This window comes from Eleutherodactylus coqui, chromosome 9 (genome assembly GCF_035609145.1).
Source record: "Eleutherodactylus coqui strain aEleCoq1 chromosome 9, aEleCoq1.hap1, whole genome shotgun sequence".
NCBI classification, from domain to species: Eukaryota; Metazoa; Chordata; class Amphibia; order Anura; family Eleutherodactylidae; genus Eleutherodactylus; species Eleutherodactylus coqui.
The window spans coordinates 26,301,006-26,326,029 of NC_089845.1; the positions used below are offsets into that span (position 1 = coordinate 26,301,006).

Sequence of the window (25,024 nt, forward strand, 5' to 3'; positions counted from 1 at the left end):
AAAGAAAGATGTTACCCTTCCCGGCCCATGTCATAAAGTCTCTCAGATTATCAGGTTGCCTGTAACATAGCAGGGAAGGGCTTAGGAATATGATTTTCAGGCAGTCATCCTTGTGTAGTATATGATGGAGATTACTTTTTCCTAATATCTCAAGCTGTGGATTGTAGGTCACCAACAGATGTACACAATTGTTTTCTTTCTTTTCTTTGTACTGAAGTAGCTGACCTCTGGGTATCTCGTGGCTCTGGTGATCAGATCATCAATTGAGGTGGGATGGTAGCCGTGATTTAAAAATGTATTTTTAAGATGGTATAAATGGTCATCTTTGTTGGGCTAGAGCAGCCAGGCTATCAGATGTAACCGTATGTGTTTCAGCTCAACAGACAGAGATGAACATTTGCATAATTTTAAAAATATTAAAAAATGCAATAACATTCTAAGCTTATGAAGTACCTCTATATGTCAAATGTTCGTGAGATGAAGCTACTATATTAGTTATTTTTTATTCTTATTATCTATCCCAGCTTCATATAACATGTTTTGACTGTTAGGGCTTGGTGTGGCTGGGATTTAGAATTGTGAAGGATTCCCGTTGCAATGATTCCTCTTCCCTCTCACAGACATTGTCGCTATTTACTGTTCCGAGATGAATGGCATGAGATAAATAAAAATTGTGTTAGTCTGGCATTTCTTATGCAATGTGTCTGCATGATAATTGAATTTGTATCATGTGAAATTGGAGTCTTTGACAAAATTTGATGAACAGTAAGAGTGGTCAATCTACACCGCTCCTTACATGCCCATCTTTTACAAGGTGAAGGTAGAGCTCTAATTACTGTCCGTTCTGCTATTCTTTTGCTTACTGAATCTACATTAGTTGATGCCCCTCACCAGAAACACAATCCTTCCAGGGACGAGGAGAAGTAGAGTAGAACCAAGAAGCAGTTGAGATGCATGTGATGTTTGATGTCCATGAGGTCAAAGGGCAGAACATCCCAAAAACAAGAGTTACACACTGAAGAATGGTCATGTGACAGCATGCAAGGTTGACTTACAGGGACACTTCAGTCTTTAATTTTTAAAGACTATAAAACACCTAAACCCCTTCATGACCATGAAAGTAAATATATGTCATGCCAGCACAAGGGGTGTATGTAGTTGACACAAGAACCAAGCAAGCTCCAAACCTGGCATGTGTCAGCTGTTTTGTCAGTAATTACAATCACTCTTCACCATACGCCGATTCTTGGCCCATGTGATGCAAAATGAAATCAGTATCAATTGACATACATTTTAATTACCTTGTAATTGAGAAACCCAAAGGCAGCTATACATAGAGGCAATGTGTGTAAAAGGGGGTGGGGACATTGACAAGTGTAGCCCTTCACATTGGCTGTCTGACTTACTTAAAGGCCTGTAAGCAAAGGGGCATCCCAAAGCATGGATATGATAAGGAAAGAGAAATTAATTTTGAGCTACGGTAGCATCATGTAGTAAACATATAAAATGTATAGACAGTTTTATGTATTTTTTATAATCTCAAAATACATTATTAGTATGTGTGCAAAAAATTAGAAATGTATCAATGTATAGATGTACCAACTGTTGTTGTATAAGCTGCGGCATGCCATTTATGTAGCATGGCAAGCACCATGCCAAGATAATAACTGCTAAATCTGTACCTATAGTATTTAATAGCTTTTGAAAGATCTGTCAGAAGGTTCTACTTTTTTTACTTCTTGTTTTCCTGTTTTTTTTTTGTTTTTTTTGCGGCTGACTTTTTACAATTTTGTGCTAATCTATATTCATGTAAAATAACAAATAATGCATACATGTTTTGTTTCCTCATTCCAGGTGCCTATGTACTTCAAGTTAAAGCTTCTGATGCAGATGATCCTACATATGGAAGCAGTGCCAGAGTGGTTTACAGTATTCTTCAGGGACAACCTTATTTTTCTATTGATCCTAAGACAGGTAGAAAAGTATCATTGCATGCTTTCATTTTCTTTGTGGTTTACTAGTGAACGTTCAGTTATTGAGTAAATCTATGATCTTGGACCACCATCATCTTGCAGAATGGAAGGGCTTTAATGTATGTTTAAAACCTCTTTTGTGATGACCAAGAGTGGGGAACATGACTGAAGGCTGACAAATGCCACAGTAGATGTTTCACTCTTGTGATCAAAGGGCTAGGGAACTTGGAGTGGGATGGATTAGGTCCCAGGGCAGTTAGGTATTCCAATATACAGCCAAGTAGTGTAATTGTAACAGTCAAGTTCAACAATGATGTGGAAAGTAGTTGGCAACTGTGTTTACTGAAGAGACTTTGATAATAGTCTAAATAGTATAAATAGTCGTTAAGTGTAGTGCAGTCAGCTAAAGGCAACAATAGCCTGCATTTAGGAATACTCTTGAGGTTATCCCTCTCCTCCCAAATAATAGCACTCCCCCTTTCTTTCTCCTTCTCTCTGCTCATACAGGAAGTTTACTCTAAATAGGCTTTTCACTTGCATAGCACTAGAACTTTCCCACATGCTGATCCATTTCTTTTGTGGCTGATACTTTCAGTCACATCAGCCACCAATCTTCCATAGCACTAGTGATTTTTTATACCCAGGGAATTCTTCCTCAGAGTCTCAATTTTTGGGTCCAAGGGTAACAGCTTGTAGGCCAAAGTCAGAATGGTTTGCTGGTCTAATCCAGTAGCCCTCACAAGTGGCAGGGTCTCTAATCAGGGATCTATGTCTGACTTCTTGGCAGTTAGGCCCAGACCTCTGGTTCTCCCCCACGGGGCCTGCATTTCACTAGTAGAGGCAAAACTCATTCCATGTCATCAAAGGCTAGGCTCCAACTCCTAGTAGTGGGTTATTCATGAAAGGGCTGTTTCTATGAACTGGCTTCTTTACATGAATGATCAGAGTTGGAACCTGTCAGAGAAGCGGAAGTGACAATCTTAACCTTTTTCTATCCAATAAAATGTTCAGATCTGCCCATTTAAGTCCTAACATTTTGGCAAAAAATTTAAAAAATGCATGTATTCAATATAAAGAACAAATATGATAAGAAAAGTTGTATATTTCATTGTGTAATGAAAAACATAGAAATAAAAAGAAAACGGCGTTCACACATTTTCTAGCAACAGGTTTTCAATTTTAAAATGGCAAGTACCAGGGGACATAGGATAGGTAAAGGGTAATGGCTGTCATATCTGGGTTGAGCAATCACTCAGGCTGTTCTGCTCTCTAATCTGACTCTGTAGAGATGAGAGAAGGGCAGAAGTGAGAAGACAGGCAGCCTCACTTCATTCCTTCATAGTACTTGTACAGCACGAGCCATGCCATGAAGGAAAAGGGGGAGATAAGATGTTTCCTGTCTGCTGTTCTGCCCTCCTCTAAACTGTACTACAAGAGGAGGGCAGAACAGTCTTTGATGATCAGTCATTCAGGAGCTGAAAGAGTTGGCTGTTTTTGGTGAGCTGAGCCAATTGATTGGTTCACCAAAAATTGCTGAACTTCCTGTCTTTATCAATTTCCTCAGCCCTAGCTGTGCGGTGATCTGTGGATCTTCCCACACACACAGTAGCAATTAGAATGGAACCCAGTCATAGGTTCATATCTTGAATATTATGTACTGAACACAACATAAGTAGGACACAATACAACACTATATAGTATATTTGGTCTTCAGGGGAAATCCACTTGTGGGATACCAGACTTTGGCATTGCTCAAGTAAATTTATATTCCAATTAGTGACTCTACAAATTGAGGCCAATTACAGCATGCAAAAATAGCATCATTTTTTAAAACTGCAACTTTTTTTGCATACAAAACTTCAAAGCTACCCAAAAAAGGAAAATTAAATTGGCACATCTAACATGACACTTTGGGAACAAATCAACAGAATTAACTCAGCAACATAAAGGCCCATTTACACCGAGTGATGATCATTCAAAAATTGCTAAAAAGCGAGCGAGCGATAATTGTTGCTTCTAAACGCGCGACCATCATGCACTTTTCGTGCACTGCTAGCTGATCATTAAATTCAGGCCAACCTAAAAATCGTCCTTCAGCCTTATCAAGAGCTTTCCATGGGGAGTGCTGATAGCATTGTTTCCCTCTAGAGAACAAAGGATCTGAAAGCAGATAAGAGCCCTTGGGCTATTAACTGCATTCAGGTAAAGGCTTCATTTGCATTCTAAATTGCTATTAAGTGGCTGAGTAGCTACTTAATAGTTTATGCAAAATGATTGCTCAAAGCTGTCACTCAAAGTGTCCTTTGAGCGATCTTTGAGCAATCATCGCTCCATGTAAATGGGCCTTTAGGCCTCCTTCACACAGACAACAAAGTCGTGCGATTTTGTAGCGTTGCTACAATGCTACAAATTGTATATATGTGAAGCCCATGCTTTCCTATGTGTTCCTTCACACATCCGATATTTTGTAGCATGCTACAAAACGACACACAAACCTCACGGATCCCGCTATATGCACGCGACTCGTGAGGTTTTGTAGTCCATGTTTCTCCATGGAGCCTTCCTCCCTGTTGCATCGCATCACACAAAAACACGATTTTCATGCGGTGCGATGCAACTTTGACACTAGGAAATCCTATTGTCAAAGCTAAAATTTAAGCCCTTGCTGCATAAAAAGAAAAAAAAAAACACACATACATCACCTCTCCCTCGCTGTCAGCCCGGCCGCATCTTCCCCCCGGTCCCTGGCAGTGATCTTCTCCTCTTCTGGCCAGGGATTCAAATGTCCCCGCCTTCTGGAAGTGCTGGCTGTGATTGGCTAAGCATCAGCCAATCACAGCCATCGCTCGATGAATGGCAGTGATTGAACCAATCACAGCCATTCATCGAGTGCTGGTTGTTATTGGCTGACGCTTATTGGCTGAGTGTTTTCACGCCAGCCCGCAAAGATAGTCCTGGAACTATCTTTTGGGCCAGAATATATTGGCCGCTGCATAGGCTCCTATGGGAGCCAATGAGAGCTGCCAGAGAAGGTAGGTGGGAAAGAGTTTAGCAGCGTGACTGCTAAACTCCCTCCCTCTTCTCTCCTCCTCTCTCCTCCCCTCTTGCTGTTTGAAATGGCTACGGACAAGGGGAGGGGAGGGGGCGTGATCTTAGCTCCACCCCAATACTATCCCTTTCCATTGCACACAGCTGGACGGGAGGAGAGAAGAGCTGAGCCAGGGAGGGAGGGGAAGCCCAATGGCATTGTGGGCTCAGCGTGTATGTGCCATGGCCCACGCTGTCTGAACGGCGCAAAAATGTTAGATTTGTGCGCCCATTCACGCATTTTTACAGCACTGGCAGACGCACGTAAAAATGCCTGCGGTCGTGTAAGAGAGCCCTTAAATAGAGGTATGCTAGAGTATAATGGCTAAGTGTATTAAGAGATACACTCCTGTTTATAAATTTGGCACTCCTTGGGCTGTCTTTGAGCCATTTTCTGGCTTAGGGCTCAGTAGGAAGAGCGGTTTTTGGGGGGCACAATATGCGCAAAAAAAAGTGTTCCGCGCATTAGCAAAATGCATGTGACCATGGCTCCATGCCCATTGTTTGAATGGTGGCGCTACAGCCGCCAGCCCCATTGAAAGCAATGGGATGCAGGTAACCCCAGCAGTGATTTTCGGGAAAGGGCTTGAAATATAAGCCCTTTCCTTAAAAAGTCTTCCCTAGCTGCTATAAAAAATATATAATCTCCTCCATGCTGGCACTGTACTGAAGCACTTTCAGCAGGTAGGGATTTAAAATCCCCACCTCCTTAAAGGGCTGTGTCTGATTGGCTGAGCGCTCAGCCAACCACAGGGAGTGCTCAGCCATTCATTGAATGATAGCTGAGCACTGCCTGTGGTTGGTCACAGTGCTTAGCCAATCAGAAATAGTACTCAGCCATTTATTCGATTTAATGAATGGCTGAGTGCTGTCTGTGATTGGCTGAGTGCCGTGACCAATCACAGGCAACGCTGAGCTGTCATTCAATAGCTGAGCACTGGCTGAGCATGCAGCCAATCACGGGCAATCTGACACAGCCCTTTTTAGTAGACAGGGATTTTAGATTCCCACCTGCTGAAAGAACTTCAGTACAGTGCAGGGGAGCCAAGCATCAAGACGTGCTTGCCCCCGCAGCGGCGGAGAGGTGAGTATATTTTTTTTATACAAGCTAGGGATGATTTTCAGGGAAGGGATTATATTTCAAGCCCTTCCCCGAAAATCACTGCCGGGGTTGCCTGCCGCCCATTGCTTTCAATAGAGCAGCTGCAGCACTGGCCCCACTGAAAGCAATAGGAGAAGATCGCGATCCTCTACCACAGCTGTGACAGCTGTGGCAGGGGATCCCTTCATCCCCGCGGGGAGTCCCCTTGTCACTGAACACTGTGACAGTGCTGTCACAGTGTTCAGTGATGAGGGAACTCCCCGCAGGGATATTTTATGTGCAGAATGGACCTTGCCGCTGCACGGATGTCCAATCTTTTGCTGGTGCAAAGATTTTGCGCCTGCAAAAGATGGACATATGAACACTACATAGGGAACCAATGGTTCTATCAGATGAGCAAAAGAAAACACTCGTCTGACTGAGCCTTTAGAACGTAACACATTGTCAGAAACTTGTTGGCCCCTTCTACTCCCACTTAGTCCCTCACATTTTTCTTGACACTTTTTAAAAATAGCGAGAGGAGTGAAAAATGACAATGATAGCGCAAAAATTAGTGCCATAATTTGCAACCTTTTTACATCACAAAAGTGGTGCAAATCACTTGAAAATTAACTCTGAAATGTCCATTAATAATTACTAAACTGTAATTACTTAGAATTTTACAATTTTAGCATCTACATGTCTAGACATGACTGAATAAAAAGTGATTAAAAATCCTGACAACATTTCTCCGTAGCTTCACATCAAATTAAATCTTATGAACAAGTATGTGACATTTTTACATAGCTGAAGTTAGCATTTAAAATGACGACTTTCGTTCTCAATAAGTAAGCCTTGTAATTATTAATACATAGTGTTTATAATGAATGAGTGAGCATTTGCTGCCTTCAAGACACTGCCAAAAATATATTTAGCAAAGTACAGCTTGCTTTCATTTTTTATTCATTTTCCTATGCTATATGATTTTCATTGTGCAGTAACAAAAGAGAAAAAATGTTTTCAGCAAGTGGTCATAACACCATTCAGCTCATTTGCATTTTGCTTAAAAGAAGTCATTCAAAAACAGAATTTAAAGGGGTTGACTTTCATGATCTGTCATTATGGCATATGGACTTCTTAGAGACGGGGAACCCTTCTGTAGAAGCCAAAACAGAGAAGTGCCCTGATGAATCTGTCCTAGTCGTGCATTATGTAAATACCCATTCATTTGAATAGTGGCTATCTAGTACTACATGTCCTCTTGCTGATAGCGACAAGAAAAGGTCTTGTTTTCTCTCCATTTACGATACTTTAAATGGCCCATTTAGACACAACGAATATCTTTTGAGCAATAATCATTGCGTCTAAACATGCAGCCATCATGCACTATTCGTTTATCGTTGACTTTAAGCAAGCTGAAGACAGCTATGATTCTTATCAGCACCAAAAGCTGAGTTTTTAGTGGGATACCACTGATAGTATTCTTTCAGCTGGTATCCCGCCAGGAGTTCTCAGTGGGATACCGCTGACAGCTCCAAGAACAAAGCAGCTGTCAGCGCTCCTTGCTGTTCTCGGAGCTATCAGCAGTATCCCACACTGCCTTTATTTACATGCCAATAACCTCTTAAGTTGCTAATTAGCTACTGGAGAGGTTATGCAAAGTGATTGCTCAAAACTGTCACTCAAACTGCTGTTTGAGCAAATTTTAAGCAATCATAGTTCCTTGTAAATGGGCCCTTATTTTCTCACTTTTCAGCAGTAAACTATTTTTACGGCTGGCTAATATACTCTGTGATCTGATGCATTGGATTCCAATGGATCAGATCACATGGCTGTATACCTGAGATGTAAAAGCGCCCGGCTAGCCCAATATAGCACTGGGCATTTTTATGTCGGGCCCAAAAGATAGTCCTGGAACTATCTTTTGGGACTGAATAGGTCAGCCGCTGTATGGATTCCTATGGGAGCCCATAGGAGTGGCCACAGGTGGGAGGGAGTTTAGCAACGTGGCTGCTAAACCCCCTGGCTCTGCTCTCCTCCCCCCATGCAGGCTCACCTGTCCTCTCCTCCCTGCTGTCTCTCTGCAATGGAAGGGGCAGGATGGGGATGGAGCTAAGCACTGACCCATCCCCTTCTTGCCATTGCTGGCTGTGGGATGGGTCAGCTAAGCTCCCACCCTCTCCCTACCCTTGTCTATAGCCATCAATGGGAGAAGGGGGGGGGGCGGACCGGCGCTTAGCTCCACCCCCTCCCATTGCAAAGAACGAGCGGGGGGGGGGGGGGGAGAAGAGAAATGAGCCTGCGATAAGGGAGGGAGGGAAAAGGGGCGATGGCATGGTGACCTCAGCACATATGCGCTGGGACCTATGTCATCTGAACGGGTGCACAAACATTTGCTTTGTGGGCCTGTTCAGTAATTTTATCACTCCCAACATAGCGTATATCGACTGGCCGTGAAAACCTCATAGACAAAGCCTCATAGACAAAATATATACAGCTAGCTTACTCTTTTGAGATTCTATGTTCTCCCTGTGTTTGCATGGATCTTCTCCTAAATAGTCTAGTATACTCACACACTCCGCATGCATAGTGGTAAACTCGCTTTCTATGAAATTGGCCCTAGTACTGTATATGCCTAACTCTCCCTCTATCAATCAAATTAGATTGTGATACAATTGGGGAAAGGATGACTGTGAGTGGAGATACGAGTACAACGCCCTGGAACTTACTGCCAATATATAAGCAACAACAAATGAACAAATTAATTAACTAATATTATGATAACTATCATTAAATCTTTTCAATTTTATATCATATAATAACACATATCTAGTTCAACGGAATCAACATATCAATTAAAGCTGTTTTGTTTAAATATGATGGTAGATAGATAAGATCTTTTTAAAGTACTTTTTTGTCTTAAATCATGTAATTTTTCCTTCAAAACTAACTTTACTGTTTTCTTGGAAGGTGTCATCAGAACAGCTTTACCAAACATGGATCGAGAAGTCAAGGAACAATACCAAGTACTCATCCAAGCCAAGGACATGGGGGGGCAACTAGGTGGCTTGGCAGGCACTACCACTGTCAATATTACACTTACTGATGTCAATGACAATCCACCCAGGTTTCCCAAAAGTAAGTGTTTAGTTTAAGCTTATTTACATACAGTTCTCTTTTTTTATTATGTACTAAGTACAATATGTTTATGCTATACACCTAGACATAAGAAATATAACTTGAAGCTTCTAGGTTCCGATGCAAAATCTGTAACAGAGCTGCCCACCAAGAGTACCATGTGACATTTCTAACCCTAGTGTCTTAGACTCCCTTCCCATGAGCATATTTGCGTGCATATGTGTGCATGCAAATTTGCATGTGTAATATGCTGAGAATAGAGCCCACAGTTTTCAATGGGTTTGTTCACATGCGTTTATTTTACCTGCACATTTCGGTTATGCAAAAATAAACGCAGCATGCTCTATTTTCCAAAGGTCTTCATAGAAGCCATCATAGAAGTAAATAGGGTTGCGCAAATGCATACATAATGTGCAAGGAGATGTATGATGACTGCGTAATTCCATTAGAAAAACAACACCTTTGGAACTCATTAGACTAATTTGACATTTAAATTGGTGTTTCTTTGTTTGCCACAATTAAATGTTCTTTGGTTCCATCAAAATGTTCACCTAAGGCTTCATTCCCACGAGCGTATATCGGCCGCCATTTTTACGGCCAGCTGATATACGCTACCATCTGGGGAGTAAAAGCTTGTGAACGGGCATACAAATATAACATTTATGCACCTATTGCATGAAATCCAATGTATCAGATCATAGTGTATAGCGGCTGGCCGTGAAAACGGCGGGTCGATATACGCTCGTAGGAAAGGGGCCTGAGGGTGCTTTCAGACGAGCGTGTGCGTGTGTGTACATAGGTGCGCACAAAGCCACCAGTCTATTAGGAACCTTAGTTCTCTGTGGTGTGTTCACATTTCTGTGTTTTTCAGGTGTGCAAACGCATGTACCTGCAAAACATAGGACATGCATGCACAATAGGTCTGCGTGTCAATATTTCCCCGTGGGGAGTAAAGAATCCCCTGCCACAGCTGTCAGAGGATAGCAATGTTCCCCTATTGATTTCAATGGGACTTGTGCTTCTGCAATCCTATTGAAAGTAATAGGCTACCAGCAAGCCCTGCAGGGATTTTTTGGGGAAGGGCTTTAAATATAAGCCCTTCCCTGAAAATCGTCCAGAGAATGTGTTAAAAATAAAAAAATATATATACTCACCTTATGTTTTAATGTCTTCATACTGCTGCTAAACTACATGTTCATGGGTCAGTGCAAACATGGTGATACCAAATTTAGGGCTCAGTCAGACGGATGTTTTTTCCTATGCATGTATTTTGCGTTTGCGATTCGCATCTATTGGAACCAATACTTTTCAATGGCAGTGGCCAAATGTCGCACCAATAAAAATGGGGCAGCGGATTTTAAAACGCAAGTAACTGCGGCATTCAGGATTTTTTGGATGTGAAACCCCTGGATGATGTCACATCCAGGGGTTTCACCCTGTGGTCAATGGGGCCGGCGGCAGCAGTGCTGGCCCAATTGAGAACATACAGAGAAGATTGCGATCCTCTGTTACAGCTATGACAGCTGTGGCCAAGGTTTTCTTCATCTCTGGGGGGGAGTCCCGTCATCAATGAACACTTACAGCACTGTCACAGTGTTCAGTGACAAGGGGACTTCCCACGGGGATGAAGAATTCCCCTGCCACAGCTGTCACAGCTGTGGCAAAGGTGTACAATGTTCTTCCATTGCTTTCAATGGGGCTAGCGCTTCTGCAGTGCCATCAAAAGCAATGGGCTGCTGACTACCCCTGCAGTGATTTTTCAGGGAAGGGCTTTAAATATAAGCCTTTTCTTGAAAATCATCCCAAGAATGTGTAAAAAAAATAAAAAAATATATATACTCACCTCTGCACTGCTGCCGGGGCTCAGGCGCATCTAGCCGCTTGTCCTCCTGAACTGCTCTAAAGTGCTTTTAGCAGGCGGGGATTTTAAAAAACTGGGGTTGAATGTTTTATTCTTTGAATTTTTTAAATAGTTAAAAAAATATAATACTTACAAATAAGTTTTATATACTTAATATATTTATGTTTTTAGTCCCCATAGAGGACTTTAACTTATCACTTGAGCACTAGTATAATATACTGCAATATATTATGCATTTATACTAGCAGTATATTGTGCATTTCGATGTTTGTCTATTAATCCCTCTAAGTGGTTGGTCAGATGAGCGTTGTTTACTTGCTACTAGGCAACGAGTAAACCGCTCTGCTAACAGCTCTGAAAAGATCTCATGAAGCAGCCTGGTCACACGATCCGTGGTTGAGGGCAGTGTGCTTTCGTGGCTCCCATAGGAGCCTATGGAAAGCACGCTGCACATCGGTGCACCATGGATTGATATGCGAGTTGGCACTCGCTGTCCTTTCCTTGTTAGAAGCGCAGATTCGGCGCTTCTAAAAAGCGTCCATGTAAGCGCCTTCATAGGCCTATAGCAGCGATGTTTTCTCGCTACAGCAACAAGGATACAACACTCGTCTGACGGAGCCCTAACAGTCACATTAAAAATGGAAAAACCTTTCCTGAAATGTCACATTTTTTATTGCAGATTTTGAATTTATGTATCATGTAGCTGTTACATGGCATACACATACATCGGAGTGAAAATAAATAGTTTTTAACTTCTCTCTGCATGTCTCACATAAGTTAGTGGCCCAATGCTGTACTCCTCCTTGCTTTCTGTGATTCTGTTGGTCCTATTCACAGAATCATTGGCTGATAAGGGAAGTCATGACAGACCAACCCTGTACTGTGATAGTGGAGGAAAATAACATTTTCTTGCCTTCAAAATATTCTTGAGAGAGGACTAATCAGAAACTAAATAGTAGCCCTTGTAGTTCGAGAGCTATATAAAAAAATAAAAAATAAAAGAAATCTTGTTATTTGTATAGCACCAACTATACACAGCACTTTCAGGTAATTTTTATTTATTACCCCCCCACCAAGCTGGGTGCTCATTTTACTGATCTCAGAAGGATGAATTGACCTTGAGCTGGCTACCTGAACCACTTGGGGTTCGAACTTGCAACGTTCAGGTTGTGAGTAAGAGCTTACACTCTGCGCCACACAAGGCTGTTATATAGGCAACATACAAAATTAGAGGAAAATTAGGGGATTCCCTATTTAGGTTAAATATTGCAGGTTAAACCGAGTACTTTAGAAAAGAACATCAAAATAATGAGAAAAAATGTTTTTTCCCTGTGTCTGCACATTTATCACTGCACAGGCCCAAATAAACAAGATGTGCACCCAATTTATTAGACGTGAAAAAAGCAATTTCACCATTGTTTTTTTAAGATTTACTTCTACAACATTCAGCATGTCCTGTGTTTTTTCCATCAATGATCCAAAAACACTTGTCAAAAGATTTTTACATAAGTCATCTTACTGAAATAAAATGAGTCATTATTTAGGGCGAATTTAGACACGATTCTCGCTCAAAATTTGCTCAAAGCCATTTTTAAGCGATAACTGTTGCGTCTAAATGCACGGACATTGTGCAGTTTTCGTGCACCATTTGTTCCTTGCACAATTCTATTTTTCTAAAATTGAGCAATGAACTCTTATCAGCGGCGCAGGCTGTTATCACAGTCAGCAGCGCTGATAAGATTCTTTCAGCTTGTGTCCCACTGGTAGTTCACAGCGGGACACAAGCCGTAAGCGCGGACAACAATGCAGCTGCTTGCTTATGCAAAACAGCTGTATTGTTCGCCAAGCGATAGGGCTGGTGCCCTGCTCCGCCTCCATAGCTCTTTGGTAGCTATTTAGCTACTATAGACTATACAAAGATGATCTCTCAAAACTGTCAGATCTCCTTTCAGTGTAAATGGAGTCTTATCTATTTTTATGTGCTCAAGATGAATTTTTTGTAATCTGCAATAAATGTTTACAGCATGAAATGCATGCCAATATTAATAGGCCGATGGTTAATACCTGTAAAAAATCAAGTCATAGACTACGTCTTAGATTTCTTTGCCTGTCTGTTGTACTGCTGTTCGGGAGCATCCCTGTGGAGTGTCCAGCAGTAGTCACCCAGCATGGTAGTGGACCATTGTTCTGATATCTTCATGAAACGTTGACCATGTTCATCACTAACCATACCGCAGTTGTCTGGAAAGATGGGAATGAAGGAAATGGATCTTTAGAGATATATTGCAGCCATGTTTCGGGATACTGCATCAGCATGTCTTCTTCTAGTTCTTTGTAGTTTTCTGCCCTAACATTCCCGAGAAAGTTTGTAGACACAAGGCAAAAAATATTCTATGCTTGTTTCGCATCACCCTGCTGCAAGTTGTTGAACCGGTCAGCTTTGAAGAGCTCTCGAATCTAAGGACTCACAAAAAACTCCCTCTTTAATCTTTAAAATGTTAGGATGCTGTTTAGGATGTTGTTACAGTCCTACTGGATAGAATTACACGCTGAAACACAGAAAATGAACCATATGAAATATCTTCAAAGCGAGAGCCAATAAAAAATTTTCATAGTCATATTCGTGTTCAGCACAACAAGATATTACAGATTAGGACCTTTTTAAGTCAGTAACAATTTCAGTGCTGACCAGTGAAATAAAAAAAATTAAATAAAACATTATATTACCCCAAAAGCGGTGGCATTAAAAAAAATGCTTCTAGTCCAGCAGAAATTCACCCTCACATGTTTATGTCAATGAAAAAAAAATCCAAAAACGAGCAGGAAGCAGCACGGCGGGACAAATTCTTTACGATGTCGTCTCATGAATAAAATCCTCATTTTTATTGGAATATCCAAAAATGAAACATGGCAGAGTGCGATATTTCGGCCGACACAGCGGCCTTTGTCAAGCTCATATAGGACTGAACAGACTCCACATTTATACAAAAAACAACCACCAATCACAGTACAGAGGAAGAACACACCGCAAAATACCTACACATGATTGGACCATTGGAGAAGGCACCATATGAGAAGGCAGCTGTTGTTAATTCACCAGTGGACGTTCCAAGTATCTCGCGGGAGGCCATCATGTGTGGCGACGCAACATAAATACATCATGCATAGCGTCATCGCTGAAAGCCCTGTATGAAATAGCAACGGGATATCAATCCCATAAATATGGCGAGAATTGAGGTCCGCACGTGCGCGATACGTCCAAAAAATTAAAATGTTATAGTTCTTAGAACACGAAAAAAAGAAAAAAAAAATATATATATATATTTGGCCAGTTTGTACAAAATGAGCTAGTCCATAGAGGATTATGGCAACTTTCCCATGGAAGTATCTTGATTAGTGTTTTGCATTAGCGTTTAAAAGTTAAAAACCAAGAGTAGACCTGAAAGAAGAATCTAATGGAAGTTTCAGTGAATCTTCAATGTTTTCAGCCACTCTTAGTTTTGATTTACAAATAATGAGGGGAAAAAAACGACCAAAAACACTGCTACGATAAAAGTAACCTAAACCATGGAGGGTTAAGAAAAGTACATACAGTTCTTTCACTGCTCTTTGAAATGCAAATGAACAAAAGTTAATTTGTGCTGTGAACATGATACAAACACAATCAGGATGACCCTTCACATAGTGAATAGTGAGATGGAATGTGGCCTTTCTCTGCAGCATGCACCAGGAAACTAATGAAATCATAGTGTCATTGTCTTTAATTCCTGATGAAGTAGTTTGCTTCAGAACAATAAGTAACCAGAGGCTTTTTTCTTTAAACTACATTCATCTTTTTCATTTCATGCATCTGAAAGAGCTGCAGATCAAACTTTTCTCATGACAGTCGCTGTGCTGCTGCTCCGCAAGATGATCTCACTTAACATATTGCATTATAACAATGTTACTTTATAAATGAATGGCTCAATTAGCCAACAGAATATTGTAAGCCTTAGGGCTTATTCAGACGACCGTATATCGGCCGGGTATTCACGCCGGCCGATATATGGCATCTCTCTCTGCAGGGGGAGGAGGCTGGAAGAGCCGGGAGCAGTGTTCTGAGCTCCTGCCCCCTTTCTGCCTTCTCTCCACACCCTCTCCGCCCCACTGCACTATTTGCAATGAGAGGGGGTGGGGCTGGGCTAAGTTACGGAAATTAGTTCAGCCCTGTCCCGCTTCCCCTGAATAAGCCCTCAGCTCTTATTTTACATAGCACATTTGCAATTTTTTTTTTTGCTTTTCCCAATGGGCTGCATTAACCAATCACATAGGAGAGTTTCAGAAATGTTCTAATAAATCACTTTGAGGTCTTTTAAACTATAACACTAATAATTACAGTTTTCATCTACATCACAGCTCTTTCGCATGAGCGTAGGCGTCTTTACGTGAAAATGCATGAACAGGCACACACATCTAATGTTTGTACGCTCGTATAATACACCTCGCATATACGCCGAGGACGCAATGCCATTAGCCTACCCTTCCCTTCCCATTGCCGGCTCACATCCTCTCTCCTTCTCTCCGGCCGTTTGCAATGAAAGTGGGCAGGGGTGGAGCTATGCACCCACCCCCTCCCATTGCAAACAGCCGGGGTGAGGAGAGAGGAGGAGAAAAGGAGGAGGGAGTTTAGCGTCACTGCTAAACTCCCTCCCACATCTCTTCTCTGGCCGCTGTCATTGGCTCCCATAGGAGTGTATGAAGCGACCGATGTATTCTGGGCAGAAAGATAGTTCCAGGACTATCTTTGATGTCTTGTGTAAAAGCGCCTGGCGCTATATTTGCCGGCTGGACGCTTTTAGACCGCAGGAATACGCCTGTGTGCTCTGATGCATTGAAGTGTATATCGGCCGGCAGTGAAAATGGTGGCCGATATACGGTCAAGTGAATAAGCCCTCAAGTGCATAATTGGCCTCATGTCTATAACTTACTCTGGACAAACATTGGAGGTGTTACCCCCCTTCCCAGGTAGCCAATCAGTTATGTGCAGCAGAACTCAGAGTGTCCACAATACAAAGCTCAGAGTACAAACAGGATCGTAATCAGACAAAAACATTGAAGAGGTTGCAGCACCATGGCCAGGGACAAAGCAAGGCCTTATTCACATTACTGTATTTATGCAGGTATTTAGCCACGTAAAAAATTGCGACCATCCGAAGCAGTGGATTCAAATGTATTCATCCAGATGAATGATTTCTGGGTGTGTAAAAAAATTGTGCCATAAAAAATAGCACATAGGCGACCATTTTCAGTCACCGATTTTTTACGCCACATCAAAAGATAAATCTTGCCCTATCTTTTGCCAGGATATGCAGGAATCTCTCATAGACTTCAATAGAAGCTGGAAAAAAGGGAGGGGGAGGGAGTTTCCCTGTGGGAGTTTCCCAGGGCAAAGAACACAGCTGGACCGATTTAACCATTATTGGTCGTTCATTTTTACAGCGATCAATTGTTTTCATCACTACTACGTATTTGTCTGCCAATTTGCAGCAGTGGCCCGTGTGAATGGTTGAATATACGCTGCTAAAGTTCAGGACTCGATCGCAGCAATTATTTATTCATGCGATTATATGGTGCATATGGGTGAAGGTAAACATGCATACGGTCATGTGAAGGAGGCCTCAGTTTTCACGCCGAGCCGATATACGGTGTCTTTGTCTGCAGGGGGAGGATGGAAGAGCCAGGAGCAGGAACTGAGCTCCCGCCACCTCTCTGCACCTTGCCACTATTTGCAATAGAAGGGGGTGAGATGGGGGCGGAGCTAAGTTTCATTGCTTAGCTCCGCCCCATCCCCTTCCATTGCAAATAGTGGCGAGGGGCGGGGTAGGGGGCCGCAGCTTAGTTCCTGCTCCTGGCTCTTCCATCCCCCCCCCCCCCCCCGCCCTGCAAACAAGGACACCGTATATCGGCTCGGCGTGAAAACCGAGCCGATATACGGTCATCTAAATAAGCCCTTAGGCTGTCTACATTACTGATAAGTCAATTATTATGCCCCTGCACCAACTAGTTAACCACTCCCCCCCCCCCACACACACACACACAGCCCCACCAACATTAAAACAAATGGCAAGGAAACTTTTTGGTGCACTGCGCATGTTGCAGCAAACCTTTTTCTGTTTTTCTATTTCCTTTCCCCCCCTTTATTCTTTTTCTTCCCCGCTCTTGATTTTCTGAACTGCCTGCACCCTTGGCCGATTCCCCTACTATTAATCCTTACCCTGTCTTTGGTCAATTATTTATGCAATCACCTTTGGTTATTCATTCCTTATTAATAATTTGTTCAGCAATTACTGTTAATACTCTTCTTCCAGTTTATTCTAATTAGCTCCCATATTAACTTCCCTCACGTGCGCCCGTCTATTCATTCTTCTATCAAAAGATTTTATTATTTCCACATTTGTAATTTGCTAATGATTTTCTCTGGGTTGCATTAACATTAGAGATGAGCGAACGTACTCGTTTCGAGTAATTACTCGATCGAGCACCGCGATTTTTGAGTACTTTCGTACTCGGGTGAAAAGATTCAGGGGGCGGGGGGAGGCGTGGCGGAGCGGGGGGTAGCAGCGGGGAACAGGGGGGAGCCCTCTCTCTCTCTCTCCCTCCCCCCCCACTCCCCGCTGCAATCCCCCACTCACCCACGGCGCCCCCCGAATCTTTTCACCTGTAATCGCTGGTTGCCATGGTAAAAGGACACCGCCTACAGGCGTCCTTTATTACCATTGCCCATGATCGCTGAAATAGGTGATTAGGCATTGCATATGGTGTATGTCCTAAAGAGGGACACAAATAGTGTAAAAAAAGATCAAATAATGTACAAAAAGTAAAAATGTTAAAAAATGTATAAAAAAACCCCTTTTTTTATGCTTTTTCTCATGTTAGCATAAAAAAAATCCCACATATTTGGTATTGTCGTTTTCATAATAACACATACAATAAGTTAAACATGCTTTTTATCCTGCACGGCAAAAAGTATTTAAAAACCACTAGAAAACTGAGGCAAAATGCCAATTTTTAGCATTTTGCCTCCCAAAAACCCCAATGAAAGTAATCTAAAAAGCCGTATGTACCCGAAAATAGTACCACTGAAAGCTACAGCATGTCTCATAAAATAAGCCCTCACAGAGCTTCGTCCATGGAAAAATAAAAAAAGTTATAGGATTTTGAATGCAGCGATTTAGAAAAAAAAAAGATTTCCGAAAAAAGGGTTTTTTTGGCAGAAAAGTGCAAAAACCTAAAAAAAATTAAGAATGTTGGTATCGTAATCCTACCGACCCGCAGAAAAAAATGTATTGTGTCATTTATACTGCATAATTAAGGCTTTTAAAACTAAACCCCCAAAATCTATAGGAGAATTGATGCGTTTTCTCTCCCTGTGATCATAAAAAAATAATTAAAGCTTTACAATGCAGTCTATGTACCCAAAAATGGCACTGATAAAAAAAAAGATACAGTTCGCCACGCAAAAAACAAGCCCTTAAACAGCCATGTCGACAGAAAAATAAAAAAGTTATGGTTTTTGAAGAATGGAGATTAAAATCTGCCAAAAATTGTTGTATCCTTAAGGCCAAAATAGACCATGTCCTTAAAGGGGTTGTCCCGCGCCGAAACGGGTTTTTTTTTTTTTCAACAGCCCCCCTGTTCGGCGCGAGACAAACCCGATGCAGGGATAAAAAAAAAAAAACGGGTAGTACTTACCCGAATCCCCGCGCTCCGGTGACTTCTTACTTACCTTGTGAAGATGGCCGCCGGGATCTTCACCCTCGGTGGACCGCAGGTCTTCTGTGCGGTCCATTGCCGATTCCAGCCTCCTGATTGGCTGGAATCGGCACACGTGACGGGGGGGAGCTACGAGGAGCCGCTCTCTGGCACGAGCGGCCCCATTCAGAAGGGAGAAGACCGGACTGCGCAAGCACGTCTAATCGGGCGATTAGACGCTGAAGATTAGATGGCACCATGGAGACGAGGACGCTAGCAACGGAGCAGGTAAGTGAATAACTTCTGTATGGCTCATAATTAATGCACAATGTACATTACAAAGTGCATTAATATGGCCATACAGAAGTGTATAACCCCACTTTGTTTCGCGGGACAACCCCTTTAGGGCGCCCACCCACTGGCGTTTGCGATTTTCGTGCGTGAAAAACGCAGCGTTTTCCGCGCGTTTTTGGCGGCGTTTTTTGCGGCATTTTCCCGGCTTTTTCGCGCCTTTTCCGTTAATTTCCATTGACATTCATGGGTGCATTAAGAGAAAAATAAGGACACATATGCAATTGACAGTTCCTATGTTAAAAATTGCAACGGACTGAAAAAAAAAACGCAAGTGGACAGGAACACATTCAATTCTAATTGCTCTTGAGAAAAAACGCAAAACGCAAAGGAAAAAAAATCGCCACTGGGTGGGCGCCCTTAAGGAGTTAATGTTCTGTGGAAAAAACTTTTCAGTGGTTATCTCATTATTAGAGATGAGCGAACGTACTCGTAACGAGTACTTGCGCACCCGAGTACCGCCATTTTCGAGTACTGCAGTACTCGCGCGTAAAGATTCGGGGGGGCGCCGTGGCGGCACGGGGGTAGCAGTGCGGAGTGGGGGGGAGAGGGAGAGAGAGAGGGCTCCCCCCTGTTCCCCGCTGCTCCCCCCCGCACCGCCGCGCCTCTCCCCGCCCCCCGGCGGCCCCTGAATCTTTACGCTCGAGTACTGAAGTACTCGAAAATGGCGGTACTCGGGTGCGTAAGTACTCATTACGAGTACGTTCGCTCATCTCTACTCATTATCACAGGCATGATTTACCTGTGCATAGATAACACAGAATCCAACATTCACAATAGGTGATGGTCACAGCTTATCTATTCCACCTCCTGCAAAATATACATCACAGAACATGCCTCAGGCCTCGGTCACACAGGCGTTTTTTCCCGCGATTTGCGGATCGCATGACAAATGCGCATCCGCAAATCGCATGACCGGGGCTGAAAAATTGCCTGAAAAAACTGCTCCTAACCGTGTTTCAATAGAAACGGGCCCGAGCAGTGCAGCGCTGTCCAGCGCATTGAATTCAATGGAGCCGGCAATACAGCCGGCTCCATTGAAAGCAATGCGCTGCGGGCGATCTCACGATGAATTTTCGGGAAGGGCTTAAATATATAAGCCCTTCCCTGAAATTCATCCAGAAATGTGTAAAAAGAAAAATATATATATATACTCACCTGGTCCCGGCAGACGGAGTTCAGCCGCGGCCAGCCGTCAGTTCTCCTGAACTGCTGTGAGTAGTATTCAGCAGCCGAGGATTTAAAATCCCCGCCTGCTGAATGAGCTGCCACTGATTGGTCACAGCCCTGACCAATCAGAGGCAGCTCTTACTCACCCATTCATGAATGAGTGCTGCCTCTGATTGGCTCAGCGCAGGGACCAATCAGGGGCAGCTCTCAGCTGTCATTCGCCCGAAAAAAATGCTCCTAGCCGTGTTTCAATAGAAACGGCCCGGAGCAGTGCAGCGCTGTTCAGCGCATTGAATTCAATGGAGCCGGCAATACAGCCGCCTCCATTGAAAGCAATGCGCTGCGGGCGATCTCACGATGAATTTTTGGGCAGGGCTTAAATATATAAGCCCTTCCCTGAAATTCATCCAGAAATGTGTAAAAAGAAAAAAATATATATACTCACCTGGTCCCGGCAGACGGAGTTCAGCCGCGGCCGGCCGGCAGTTCTCCTGAACTGCTGTGAGTAGTATTCAGCAGCTGGGGATTTAAAATCTGCTGAATGAACTGCCTCTGATTGGTCACAGCCCTGATCAATCAGAGGCAGCTCTGAGCTATCATTCAGCAGGCGGGGATTTTAAAGCCCCGGCTGCTGAATACTACTCACAGCAGTTCAGAAGAAGTGCTGCCAGCTGCGGCTGAACTCCATCTGCCGGGACCAGGTGAGTATTTATATATTTTTTTCTTTTTACACATTTCTGGATGAATTTCAGGGAAGGGCTTATATATTTAAGCCCTTCCCGAAAATTCATCGTGCAGTCGCCTGCAGCGCATTGCTTTCAATGGAGCCGGCTGTATTGTCGGCTCTATTGATTTCAATGGGCAAACATCATTCTTACAGCTGTGGCAGAGGAGAATGATTTGTCTACTATATGTTCTCAATGGGGTCGGCGCTGCTGCCGCCGGCCCCATTGAGCACATTTAGAGAGGAGAACAGGAATCGCAGATCGCAGATAGGTGCGATCTGCGATTTCTGTTCTATAATTTATCGGACAAGCACATAAAAAGCGCTCATGTGTCCGATACCATTGCAAAGCAATGGTTCTATAAGATCGCAGATCGCATGTGCAGGCTTCAGAGAAAGGTGAACAATAACCTCTACAGCGCCACCTATTGGAAGGTAGCATTCTTGCAAGTCAATATAAGACCTTTTAACAAGCCTTGTAACAATAACAATAAGACAAAGCCAGAATATTCTCCAGAAGGCAAAGATAGCCATGCACAGACAGCTGTTTTAGGTTGATTGCCCCTCATCAATGTGCAGTAGACAATGCCTAGAACAGTCACCCATGGAATTCAATTCCTGTACATTGTGTGAATCGCCCATAAGGCTGTAATGTATAAAATCAAAAAAGGTGCTCTAAAGCATATCTTTGCAGCAAAGGCAAGATGGCAGCCCCAAAAATATGTATAAGGGCTTATTTACACGAGCGTATATCGGCCGGCATTTTCACAGCTGGCCAATATGCTACCATCTGAAGTATTGGATTCCCATGCATCAGATCACACAGGCGTATTCCCATGGTTTAAAAGCACCCAGCCAGCTAATATAGTGGGCAGGTGCTTTGATGCAGGGCAGAAAGATAGTCTTAGACTATCTTTCTGCCCGGAATACATCGGCCGCTGCATAGACTCCTGTGGGAGCCAATGATAGCGGCCAGAGAAGGGAGGTGGGAGGGAGTTTAGCAGTGTGACTGCTAAATTCCCTCCCCCTTCTCTCCTCCTCTCTCCTCCCCTTCAGCTGTTTGCAATGGGAGGGGGAAGGAAGGGGGCAGAGCTAAGCTCCACCCCTCCCATTGCCAGCTGTGGACAAGGGGTGGGGAGGGGGCGGGAGCTTAGCTCCACCTCATCCTGCACCCCTCCATTGTAAACAGCCGGAGGGAAAGAGAGAGGAGGTGAGCCGGTGAGCTGGAAGGAAGGCGGAGACAGCTTAACAGAGCTAAGCTGTCTCTCTGCATCTAACAGCATTGCTGCCTCGGCGTATATACGCTAGGCCTGAGCCGTCTGAACGGGCGCACAAATGTTAGATTTGTGTGCACATTCACACATTTTATGGCACCAGCGGTCGCACCTAAAAACGCCTGCGCCCATGTGTAAGATCCCCGAGGCAATAGAATAACAAATCGTCAATCAGTTAATACGCACATATTAGAAAAAATTAAAATGTTTCACCTCCTACAGTATAAGGCCATGAACTGAAAGAAAGATCCTCAGTAGCAAATTCGAAACAACATACAAGTGCCTTGTTATAATGGCTAATCAAATATTAATAGATTTTAGACTACAACCAATTAATTATTTTGTCATTCTGTTGAAGAAATAGATGTAATCAATTAATGTCTGACAGTTAGCAAAAAGAATAAGAATTATGTATTTCTCTAAAAAAAATGATCTGATGCTTATGGCCAGGTTTAAACACTGTGTAGGCACAAAACTGCAGTATTTTGAATCTTCTGTAAGTCTCCCTCATTGTGTCCTCCTAGTGTGGGCGCCTCAGGAGGAGCGCTGTAGCATAGAGGTAACTATGATTGCTCCGGGCCATTTTCATTGACTTCTTATACAGGGTATAATTGGCCCTTTCCTACGCCGTGGTCATTCTTTTTAGCACCACATCTGACATGCTCAGTCTATGGGAACCTACTGCTGAGCAAACAGAGTAGATTTATTCATTCATCTTGAGTATATTAAAAATGCTAATTCAAATACCTTTTACTGCATTCAAACAGCCCCTCATAATGTCACCCTGCAGCTGTGAAAGGGAGGATGAAGGCCCCAATAAGTTGTTTCAATCATAGTATTTGTTAGGGAAATTACAAAGTAGCATGACTTTCCAGTAACTCCATGCAAGAGTTGGTTCATTTCTATAGAACTGTAAATACACATTTACATCATTTTGCTTTCAGGAGTCCATTGCTAGAACTATATTAGGACTTTTTCTGCTACATCTTAAGAGTGCATCTTCCCTTTATATAGTTAGTATCGGAATTAAAAACTGCAGCAGAAATCTGCGTATTTAATATTGATGCCATGGATCTGTGCAGATCCATTTCATACAGTGAGCCTAATCTGCATGCAGCTATCCCAACACAGATTCCTCTTGGAATCTCCCTAAATAAGTGGCATGCCACTTCTTTTACATGCAGATTCTGCAGATTCTGCGTATTGGCGCATGATCCAGGGTTTTCTTTTGGGCAATTCAAACTCTGCGCTACAGTGCTAGTAGAAAAACTACATGCAAGAAAGATAAGGCAAGTCCTATCTTTTCTCTCATGTGGTATAAACGTGTGAGAATTTCAATCATAAAAACAAAAGCATTGAAATCAATGGTTTTGTTTTGTCCCGTTATGCGGCCAGGATTTTCACGGCCACATAAAGGGATTAAATCTCGCCCAAGTGTTGAAGGCCCTTAAAAGATAGGGACTTGACATTTACAAGACATACTGTATATGTGTAGACAACAGTTAAAATATAAGAATCCAAGATACAAAATACAAATTCAATAGAACAGTTCCTAATAAGTCCTGTCGCACAACACATGCAAGAAATGTAGTTGGTAGCATTAGCATCTTTGCCTCTTTGCTTTTCCAATACCCTATCTTGATGATTGTCACACTTTTGTGATTTATCGTTCACTCCTTTTCCTCCTACTGCTCTGTGGCACAATGTGCCCAAATACTGAACTTCAGATATAAGGGTATTATAACTATGGTTATCCCCCCCCCCCCCCAAAAAAAAAAAAACAAGTGTCACAAAGGGGATACCTCTGAAAGATTAGTGCCAGACAGTTCCACAAAAATAATAGTGCCAAACAGTTGTATTGTGCCTCAGACAGTAGTGGTACCCAAAGGGGTAATATTGTTCTAAACAGTGTCATATTTTGTATCCCAACAGCAAAAGTGACCCCGCTCTGTAATGTGGTCTTCTCAGTGCCTTAAAACAATAATAGTGCCTCTTTTAGGCCCCACAAAGTAATAATCAGCATCTTTGTAACCTCTACAGAGTGAAAATGCCTCTTTTGTGTCTCTATATTGTAAAAATGCCCATTTTCTAATTCTCACCTGCTTTGTGCAGCCTAAACAGTAATAATGCGACTTTGAAAGTAATAATGCCCCTGGTATGCCCCAACATAATAATACCCTTATGATCGTTGCCTATTGTTCTCCCTGTGTTACACAAACTGCTGCCCTGTTACAGACTGTTCCCCAAGCTCCACTATATTGCACAAATACTTCCCCATACTCTCCTCTGTTACATAGACTGTTCTCCATGCCCCTTTTTTCACAAACTACTTCCCATGCTGCCTCCTATTTCACAGACCGTTCCTTACGTCTGCTTCCTCGCTCACAGAAAACTCTCCATGGTTCCCACTTTTACACACATTGCTCCCTCTTCCTTTTTCACACAGATAGCTCCTTATACCCTTTCACAGACTGCACACTCCTTACACTAAATCCTCCACATGACATTTCCTCTCAGAGACTACCTTACTTCCACAGGTCCATAGCAAGTTGAGCATCATTCGGCTTCCTGTTTTCCTCTGCACTTATCATAGAGATGAGTAAAGGAAGGGGACAAGGTGACTATGTACCTGTA

The 25,024-nt window shown here is 42.8% G+C and overlaps 1 protein-coding gene across 2 annotated transcripts in view; it reads left to right on the top strand.

The window, feature by feature from the left end:
- The window catches only part of CDH12 (cadherin 12), a 327,902-nt gene that overhangs the window by 249,498 nt on the left and 53,380 nt on the right, over nt 1-25,024 (top strand). The window contains exons 3-4 of one of the 2 annotated variants that reach the window (XM_066579190.1): nt 1,855-1,974; nt 9,112-9,279. In XM_066579190.1, coding sequence (XP_066435287.1) covers nt 1,855-1,974; nt 9,112-9,279 — 288 coding nt within the window. The remainder of the gene's footprint in view (nt 1-1,854; nt 1,975-9,111; nt 9,280-25,024) is intronic. The other variant, XM_066579191.1, reaches the window with a different exon arrangement.